Source organism: Musa acuminata, chromosome BXJ3-4 (genome assembly GCF_036884655.1).
Source record: "Musa acuminata AAA Group cultivar baxijiao chromosome BXJ3-4, Cavendish_Baxijiao_AAA, whole genome shotgun sequence".
Lineage (NCBI taxonomy): Eukaryota > Viridiplantae > Streptophyta > Magnoliopsida > Zingiberales > Musaceae > Musa > Musa acuminata.
In genome coordinates this window covers 28,747,781-28,757,571 of record NC_088352.1, presented here as the reverse complement: position 1 = coordinate 28,757,571, position 9,791 = coordinate 28,747,781, and the positions used below count along the sequence as shown (strand labels likewise).

At 37.7% G+C, this 9,791-nt stretch overlaps 1 protein-coding gene across 2 annotated transcripts; it reads right to left on the bottom strand.

Annotated features, from left to right (window-relative positions):
* Positions 1 to 543: 543 nt before the first annotated feature.
* LOC135584150 (uncharacterized) lies at positions 544 to 7,910 on the bottom strand. 2 transcript variants are annotated; one of them, XM_065146571.1, is made up of 9 exons: positions 7,376 to 7,910; positions 7,173 to 7,268; positions 4,935 to 5,045; positions 4,546 to 4,855; positions 3,755 to 3,845; positions 2,566 to 2,902; positions 2,334 to 2,482; positions 1,287 to 1,788; positions 544 to 970 (listed from the first exon to the last, which is right to left on the bottom strand). In XM_065146571.1, the coding sequence occupies exons 1-9, from the start codon at positions 7,679 to 7,681 to the stop codon at positions 956 to 958; spliced, it is 1,917 nt and encodes a 638-aa protein (XP_065002643.1). In that variant the 5' UTR covers positions 7,682 to 7,910; the 3' UTR covers positions 544 to 955. The 2 variants fall into 2 exon arrangements, with proteins under 2 accessions (XP_065002643.1, XP_065002644.1); XM_065146572.1 differs by lacking the exon at positions 544 to 970 and having other exon boundaries at positions 1,405 to 1,560; positions 1,638 to 1,788.
* Between the last annotated feature and the right edge of the window lie 1,881 nt (positions 7,911 to 9,791).

Below are 9,791 nucleotides of genomic sequence, written 5' to 3'. Positions count from 1 at the left end.
CTTAATTTTCTTCTTATATGCATTATTGTAATGCATAACAACAAGAAGTCTGTGCATCACCCTTTTAACATCAAATTAAAAATACAAAAATTTAATCTTCTAGGTTTGGTCCATTCATCGGATATGATACCAATTCACACCAAAAATTTAGTATATATTTTTTTTATTTTTCAATTCCACTGACAGACACCATGTTGGATTCGATACTAACTCAATCCAAAAGGCTAACCCTCTCGGTTGTGGCCAAATCCAGTAGTCTACTAACTCTGTCCGTTTTTAATCTTACTCAAATCTCTCCTCACGGAATATTTAGAAACACATGTTTCTAAAGTTCTGAAAGACGTACGCTTATAGTTTCCTCCCACTCACACACACACACACACACACAGAGCTACAAGCAATACACGATGCACATTCATGCCATTAAATAAAAATCTTGAACAAGCGATCAGCAACACTCCGAGTGACACACAAGTTGGTTTCACCATCAAGGCACACAAGAATAGCAACAGATGAAAGAGAGAGAGAGAGAGAGAGAGACAATAAGTCTGTTATGGCTCGAGTTAAAGCTCCGATGCATATTACTGCGAGCTCAACCTTGGTTTGGCGAGGTTGAACTTATCCACAATACTGAAATCAAGAAAGAGATGAGCAAAACCTATTGGGAACATTGACATCATTTCCAGATTTCGTTCTATAAATCTGCCGCACATATCAAACAATACAGATCAAGATAGACATTATTATCTCCAATTCCAGTCAGACAGATGAGACCTTAAGAGCTCCAAACTCGTCCTTCTCTATCCCAACTAAATGTTTAATTTCGACTAATTTCAGCAATCTTCAAGAGAAATAACTTGATCAACAACAGCTAAGAACCACAGTAAAAATAGAACACTAGGTTTTGCTGCGTTCTATGACCCTTTCTACTGGATCCATTACTCCTGCATCATGATTACCGTAGACCAACCTGACAAATTTAGGGTATACAGTATCAGCACGATCCAGAATGAAAACTCTACACAACTAAAAGAGCCATAATGGCATAACAACAAGAAAGCAAAGGAATAGAAGGTTAACATGGTCCAGACTTCACTTGGACAACTCTAGTTGATTACTCATTTACCATAGCATAATATATCATCAAAATCCCCAATGGGGCAATATCGCTGTGATAAGAAGAATACAGAGACAAGAAAAACATTCATCTGCATCTCTTGGAAAATCATGGCATCGAGCATTCAAATACATGTTCTCAAAATGTTACAAGGAATAGAGAATCATACACTTTGGTCAGCACCAGTGAGCTTTCTCCTTTGCTGATGCTCTGCAACTTTGTAATCCACCACCTCCCTGAACAAGTCTGAGCCAAGTTCGCAGTCTTTGCTTCCATAGACGGCAGCCTGAACACTGGCCATCAGTTTAGCGATTTCCCTGCCAGAAAATCCTTCAGTCTTAGCAGCAGCTTCTCTGATTACGTCATCTGATATGCCCTTGATCACTATTTTCTGCTGCTGAGGCCGATATAAGCCAAACCAACTGGACTTGCTATCCCCAGCCCTTGCAATGTATTTGTCCAAATACAACTTTAGCAACTTATACCGCTCCTCTTCCTCAGGCAGTGGGAATTCAAGTACCTCATCGATACGGTCAGCTACAGCAGAGTCGAGATCCCCAGGCCGGTTGGTGGCAAGGACAAGCACAATGTCCTTTGACTGGTCCCCTGTGCGGAAAAGGAGCGCATTAAGAGCACTCCGTTGGGCTTCACTCATATATGTCTTGTTGCGCCTATAAATCCAAAATCTGATTCAGTTTCTTTCAAATGTAATTATCCAGAAAAAAATAAAAATTTCCATCAAATAAAAATGTCCATGAGATTATGGCCGTGTATAGAGCACAATAAACATAGCATGACAATCAAGTAGCATGTCTTAGTAAGCAAATATAACAATCAACTTTCTAACATTATGAAACCTATTCTATTCAGATCTCATCACAGTTAAATACAATCATGAAATCTAGATTCTTCAGCTACAAATTAATACATCGAAAGCTGTGCTATTAAGAAATATACAAGTAGACCAAAATGAAAGGATCAGACAAACATTGAATAAAGTATTTGGAAATGGCAAAGTAGAAAGTAGAACAACTGAACTTCTATTCAAATATGAAAATGTCCACAAAGTTAATGTCACATGAGAAACTACAACTATGTGACACTTCCAACCTAGTCCATTTAGTTGCAATTCGTTTTTGGCTCAGAAATGGCAAATGCCAAGTTGTACTATGACAAATACATGAATGAAAATGTTATAGTGGTAAGGATCACTCACTCACACAAAAATGCATCTGCTTCATCAATGAAAAGAAGCAAACCCCTTTTAGATTTCTTGGCCCAATCAAATAATTGATGTATCTTGGTGACTGCTTGGGATCCCAATGGTGCAACATCACCACCGGTCATCAGTGCATAATCTAGACCCTGGAAATCATTAAACATAAAGTGAATGAGGACTTACTTCACAATCACTTCCCAGAAAAGAATAGGTCATAAAAGAAACATACAGATTTATGAGCTAATTCTCTAGCTGCCATTGTCTTTCCTGTACCAGGAGGTCCATAAAAGAGCATGTTACGGAATGGTGCCTGATGAATTTTTGTGTTTGCAGTGGCACTTGCGAGCTGTTCAATTCTTTTTTGAAGGGAAGGATTCAGAATAACATCACCGAAACCAGTCACTTTCTTTCCAGCATCATTCCCTTTCATCATCTTGTTGGATGCTGAGCTAACCATACGAGAAAAGAAACCAGACCAAGGGTATTTACCTCGGGAAGACTCTCTGATGAGAGAAGGTTGGCCCAAAATACGGTCAACATATCCCCAAACCACTCTAGCACCTTCTCTGATAACAAATATGATGCAAAAAACAGTAAGATATAGCTTAACAAGGACTCAATTACAACCGAGTACAAACTACACCCTACTGTTAAATGACTTTCTGATAGTATTGCATAGATCAAAGTTTCAAATTAAAACACATACGATTATAATTTTGAAGCTTTTGATTCAGAAGCTTAATAAATGATACACTCAAGTTGGGTCTCAGGTAGCTAGGACGAGTCAGTTTAACCATTCAACTTTTCATTTTTCTGACATTTCCAGCAAGACTACTATTTTTTGGGTTACTTTGGATTTTTTATTGAAGTAATAAAATAATACATAATGGACATGAAAGCAATTGAAATTTAGAAATATCTTCTCTTTTGCCTATTGGTGATGAACAAAAACACATGTTTAATGTACCAGACGATACTTTAAAAGGACCAAAGTGATTCTGACTATCACATCTATTTGCATTTAATTCATGACCTATTCTTATTTTTTTACAATAATTGATTAATCATCTTTGGACCCTAAACCTCTTGTATAGAAGTCTGTTGAATTACAACTGAAAAGAAAGCCCAAAATAGACTTGAGGCCTATTACCCATATAAATGCCACCTGTCATCTTATCTCAGTTTTCTCTATCCTAGCTAATTATTACCCAATGGTTATGCTTCATCTAGATTCTTACCAATGCAGCAACCCTGAAACATTATTCCTCAATTACAAATCCAACATAGCAGCATGTAAAACGTGGCCAGTAGAAATTATAGAACTCTTTAACTTTAAAATAAAGAAACATTTTTATTTAATTACTGAGAGACAGCAAAAGTAGTAAATGGGATAGAGACTTCCATTTTCATAAGGCTACCTTGTTGTGTAAATACCAGCAGCGACTGCAGTGACACCTCCAACAGCTATAACCAACTTGTTCTGATCAGTGAGTATTGCACGCAAACCACCTAACAAGCATCAAATTTTGATTTTGAGATCAATTAGCGTCATTTAGCTCTTTTATCGCACATAAAAGAAAGAGATACTTAGAACACAAAATTACAGATACACTGACAACGCTTCAAGACTGCTTAACAACCCGATCACATAAAAGTTGAAAATTTTATGGAGTATGCATTGGTACATAAAATAAGGATATGTCCAGCACATTGTTTCCGATCACTCATTTTTTGGTCGCAAGTGCTGTTTCAGAAGTTTTTTTACTTACTGTAACTTGTGTCAAGAACATAAAAGAAACTCCGAAATCACTGTAAAAAATTGAACAATTCACGAATACAGAACCATTTTTAGCATGCAATAATAAGATGGTGCAGAGTATAATTCAGTCGATAGAACTCACAGAGTTTGCAGCATAGAGTGAAAAGGTAGGAATAAAGAAATAGCTGAAAAAATGAAGAAATCTGTCACAAAATATTCTGGGGTTACAATATTCTCCCGGGTGATAAGACAAGCATAACATATCATGCTTCGAATTTCATTCTTTGGAATACTTTATGAAACATAAGCAACATCTAATCAATGATCAACCAACATCCTGAAGCATGAATAGGTGTCAACTGGTAACTAAGACTGCTCATGATAGAGAGCTGCCAAGGATAAACTAGGATAGGAGATATTGGCACTTAAAGTGTGTTATTAAGTTAGTACCTCCAATATGTTCAAAGGTTGTATTAATTGCTGATATCCACTTTTCTCTCTCTGCATTAGCTCTTTCTATCAGCATCCGTCTGTTTACATCTTCAGCTAATTTTGCTTCATGTGCTCTTCCTTCTGCTTCTGCCAATGCTCTCACTCTAATAGTTTCACGTTCTAACTCTGCTTTCTCCCTTTCTGTCTGTCTTCGTTGTGCTTGAATCTGTTCCTCTGTAGCGCGACGAATTTGCTCTTGCCTAATGGATGATTCTTCTTGCATTTTCACAAGCTCCTGATTTCTTGCTCTTTGACTTTCATGCTCTGCCTGCAGAAATAAAGAAAAGATAATAAATCTACAAAGATAGGTCAAATAAAATCCAAATCAATAGAGATACTTAGCATGCCTGCATCCTTTTCCTGGCCAATTCATCCTCATATCGAGCCATTTGGGCCTTTGTCTGAGCCTGTTGTTGAACTAGCTTTTTCTGTTCTTCATAGATTACTCGTTGCCTGTCCTGCAAGAAAGTGATATCAGTCACATTTAAACAAATCCAAAAACCAAGAGGAAGCTTAATCCCATCAAATTGCAGCTTAAATATAAAATTTAAGTGACAGCCAAAATATGCCTATGACTGCATCAAAACATAAAAATTTTCAAGACGTATAACATGTTAGTATGTCCACAAAAAAGAGGATAAGTGGCAAACTAGCATGATTCATAGCATGTAATCCAACTTTAATATTCAAAGATCACCTTTATTGACTAGTGCCATAAATAGAGCACAACACATGTAATCACAAAGGATCTTCATGGTAAACAGCAGTTGGTTGATAGTGGGCAGTCACTATGGATGCCATTATAAGACCAAAGTGGATCACTAGTACTTAGGTGTAGCGATTTGAGCCTAATGACAGAGGAAATCTTTGAAATAATCTTAAAGAATTGCAAAGAAAAGATTCAGAGAAGAATAAGAAAAATGATAAACGAATAATCAATTGTTAGAAGAGGAAAGAACCTAATAATGAAAAGAACTACTTGTAGGTATACTTTTAAACGCAGCGAAGGGGGCATTGTAAAAGCTGGTGCACAGTAATCAGTGCAGGAGAGGAAGAAAATTAGTTGAAGCCTTTCTTTCTTTTCCAGTGTGTGTGAAATAGTGGACAAGAGAAAGCACGAGAAACAGGGAGGGAAGGAGGGAAGAAATGAAGCAAGCACAAGAGAGTAAGTGGCGGGGCAAGTGAATATCATCATTGGAAACATTGGGATTAAGCACTAAGGGTTCATGGTGTAAAAATTAAAAATTAACTATCTATATCTATAGCGGCCACTGTAAACTCCAGTGAATTTATACCTACCTATTGAACATAGCATTTGATACTAACCTGCATGTTACTTTTTTAAACAATGCCTTCAACAAATGATTCTATAAATAAATGGCTAGAAACAAACAGTGTTGTAAAACCTGACATCTTGAACTTGAATTTCATTTCAACAGCCAACAATTATAGGCAGTATTTAATTTCTACGGGCTTGATGAACAAATATAACAATCAAATGCAAACAATAGTTTATTAATTTTCTTGTTTAGTTTATGGTGTTCTAAAGAATAATTGTTTCTTACATATTGTAAAAGATCACTTGGCAATCATTCATAAATAAAAGATCAAATACCCCACATGCATGTCATTCATCCATGGAATATAATTGGACAGCAAAATAACCAGAGCTGAGGAGACAAACCTTCATGTAAAACCCAAAAAGACAAAAAAATATCAGTGTGATCACTTTCAATGGAAGAGAGATCACATGGAAGAATGCCAATAAAACAAACAAAGGCTGGAAACTGCATGAAAATTTTCATCATAAAGTAACTACTGCAACTACAAGACATTTTTAGTAAGACCTGGGATTCTGTAACCAGAGATGGATCAGAGTTCCCAACATAATGTTTCCCTGTGAATCAGAAGAACCAAGAGGTTATTGCACCTTCTAGAGAGAACTGTAGATCTTGAAGTCTTTCTTTTCCTAGCTATTCCAACTTCAAATTAAAAAAAAAAATCCAGAAGTTACCATTTTGATAAGTGATACTCTCATTAACTTTCTGCTAGTAGTCTTATTTCCTCTTGGTATCATTTTGCTTGTGAGGATCTGAGATTTTTACCATGCTGAATCCTAAGTCACGGATGTTTTTTCTTCACTCCTTTTTGGACCTAAAAGATCTATTCCTAATGATAAAAGGTGTTATTTGACAACTAAACATAAGTATTGTTAATATGCATTGGTTATAGTTAGCTTTTGGCAAGGTCTCTTGCATGTGAGATTTACAAAACAGTCAGAACCATCCACAACAATGACAGACGCATAGACAACATTCTGCAGACCAGAAACCCATAATCTTAAATGAGACTTGAAACAACGACACCAGATTTTACAAACAGCTGTAGCAGAAAAATAAAGACAGCTCTACAAAAATGACAATTAGGCATCAAATAGCTTGAACTTTAAAGACCAAAGGATCTGATTAAACGATATGAACTCCATTACCCAAAAGAATCGAAGTACTATACGGGAAAAAAAAAAAATTGCAGACCCTGGATTCACCAACACTCAATGGCATGCATTCCTAGTAAAAGAAACTTACAGTTTCATGCTGCGCTTGCATGGCCTGAAACTCTGCCTTCTTTGCAGCCAACTCCACTTGCTTTGTTTCTTCCTGCTTCCGCATCAGCTCAAACACCTAATCCACCAGAGGAATAAAGGAAAAGAAAAGAAAGAAAAGACCCTTGTGATTCTTTTATTCAATGAAACCAAAAAGAAACGTCGAACTTGGTCGCGACACGCCACCTTTTTGGCCTGCGGCGAGCTGTCGATCTTCCGCAACGCCTTGGCTCCCCGTTCCAGGGCCTCGGGGTCGAACCCCGCAGCAGTGGTCCGAGGATTGTCGTTGCGAACCCGAGCCACCTCGGCGGGTGGCACATCGGCCGCAGGCGGGCCAGGCGCGGCGGATGTTTGCGCCGGCGGGGCTTCCCGGGAGGTGTAGGAATTGAAGGGGGAGAAATTGAAGGGGGCCCCGTCAGCGTAAGCGTGCTCCACTGCGAGGGCTGCCGAAGCGACGGCGGAGGCCAACATAACGGACCGAAGCGTAGCCATTAGACGACGACGATTCCGTTGGGAAGGAAGTGAGGCAGAGAAGGCAAACCGTAAACTCCTAGGGTTTGCTTGTTTTCGGAAAGGGAGAGAAATGGGATTCCGCCACCACGCAGCTGCGGCCCAGGGCTTAAGGTAGGGTTTATGACACCACCAAGAAGTGGAAATAAAGAAAGGACATTCTCGCAATTGAAGGGTTGAGTAATGTTTAGAATCTTGATGGCGCAACTAAGATATCGGAGAAGAGCGGCAATTTTCTTCAGTCGATTAGCTTGGCCACAAGATGGCTTTAAAAGTGACAGTGACATGTTCAGCAGCTAATCAAGAAGACAAATAAAATCAATTTTACGTGATCTAGGGTTAATATATTTTAATTTATCTTGTATCATCGATACCATTTAAAATGCTTAAGTGCTCCGGAGTTGTAACAATCATAGTGAATTATTTGAACAGGAAAGGTTGTTTCTATTAAATGTATTCACTAAAAATATATATATATATATATATATACATGTACGCAGTTTCAACACAAACTAACTGGGCTATAAAATATGAACTTATATAGATCAAGCGAAGATTCTCAATACAACATATTAAGGTAAAATCTAAATTGAATTCTTCTTATCTTGCATATCAAATTTTAATTTAACTTATTTACTATCATATAATAAATTTATTATTGTTATGAATATGAACAATTTAATACTCTAATAATCTTTTCCCTTAAACTTATTTGTTTTTATATATCAAGTTTCATTAAAGATATTTGAAGACTTTAATATTTAGAGATTTTGTAAGAATATTTTTGTTGAATCTCGGATTAAGATCTAATGTGCGTTTTAAGTGACGCAAGACTAATTTCGATCATAAAAAAGTAATTTGATTAAAGTATGAAGAAGAGGACGTTGGGTCGGAGTGAATATGTCAAAACATTGGACGTTGGGCCGAAAGATTGGTTGATGTGCCGGTAGAAGATCTTCATGCCATGAGTTTAGGTATCGGACGGAAGGATCGGATATTGTGCCAAGGAGATTGGATGTTGCGGAATATCAACATACCGATTGGGTAATACGTCGAAGGAGAGAACGATGCGCCGAAGAATTGGATGAAGCACCGGATAAACCAATGACATATGGGACAACAAAGGATCTATGCTTTGTAATAATTTGCTTAGATCGAAGTAATTTAAAGGGCTAATTGAGTTGGTTTCTGGTATAACCATGTCAACTTAATTAAGGACCAAATGGGCCTGAGTTGGGGCTATTTTGAGCCAAGTGGAAGGCTCATTCAATGACCCTTAACTGGCCCAAGTGATGACACCGCTTGAGACTCAGCCTCCCAAGCTATTTGGGCGATAGTACCGCCCAGACTGGTGGTGGTACTATTAGAGCCTAATCTTCGAGGCTCTATTAGATGGTGGTACCAATAGACTGGGTGGTGGTACCACCCAATTTCAGACTGACAACCAGTGGTACCGTCAGTTGTCAATCTAGCAAGCGGTGGTACCGCCCAGTATTTGCGATGGTATTGCCAATACCTCGAAAACTCGGGATGAGGTTGTTTTGGCTCCAAATTTGAATCTATTTGAGGCTTATAAATACTCTAATCTTTCCTACTTGATTAAGCAAGAAAAGAGAATGAAAACTTAGGGTTTAGAGTATGAAAACTCTATGAGAAAGTTGAGCTCATTCTCCTTAAGCTTAGAGGTTGTTCTAAGGGAGGTGTGTGAGGGATACCTGGTAAAAGAAGGGTGTAAAGGTTACGATTGAACCACTATAAAAGAAGGGATACCTGATTTACTTGCTCATTACTTTTATGCACGTTGTAAGTTAAACATCTTTTTAATACAGGTTTGATCGAACGAGATTTTTTTGAATCGACGTAATTTTTTGAAAGCACTAATTCACCCCCCTCTCTTAGTGCCGATACGGTCCTAACAATTAATATCATAGCCAAGTTTTTCTCAATTGGTTTAACACATAAGAGAATGGCTTTTACCGATAATCTAAAGGGATACTCTATCACTCGTCCTCCTAAGTTCAATGGGATGGACTACACGTATTGGAAAACACTTATAAAAGTTTTCTTGCTTTTAATGAATTTTAATTTATGG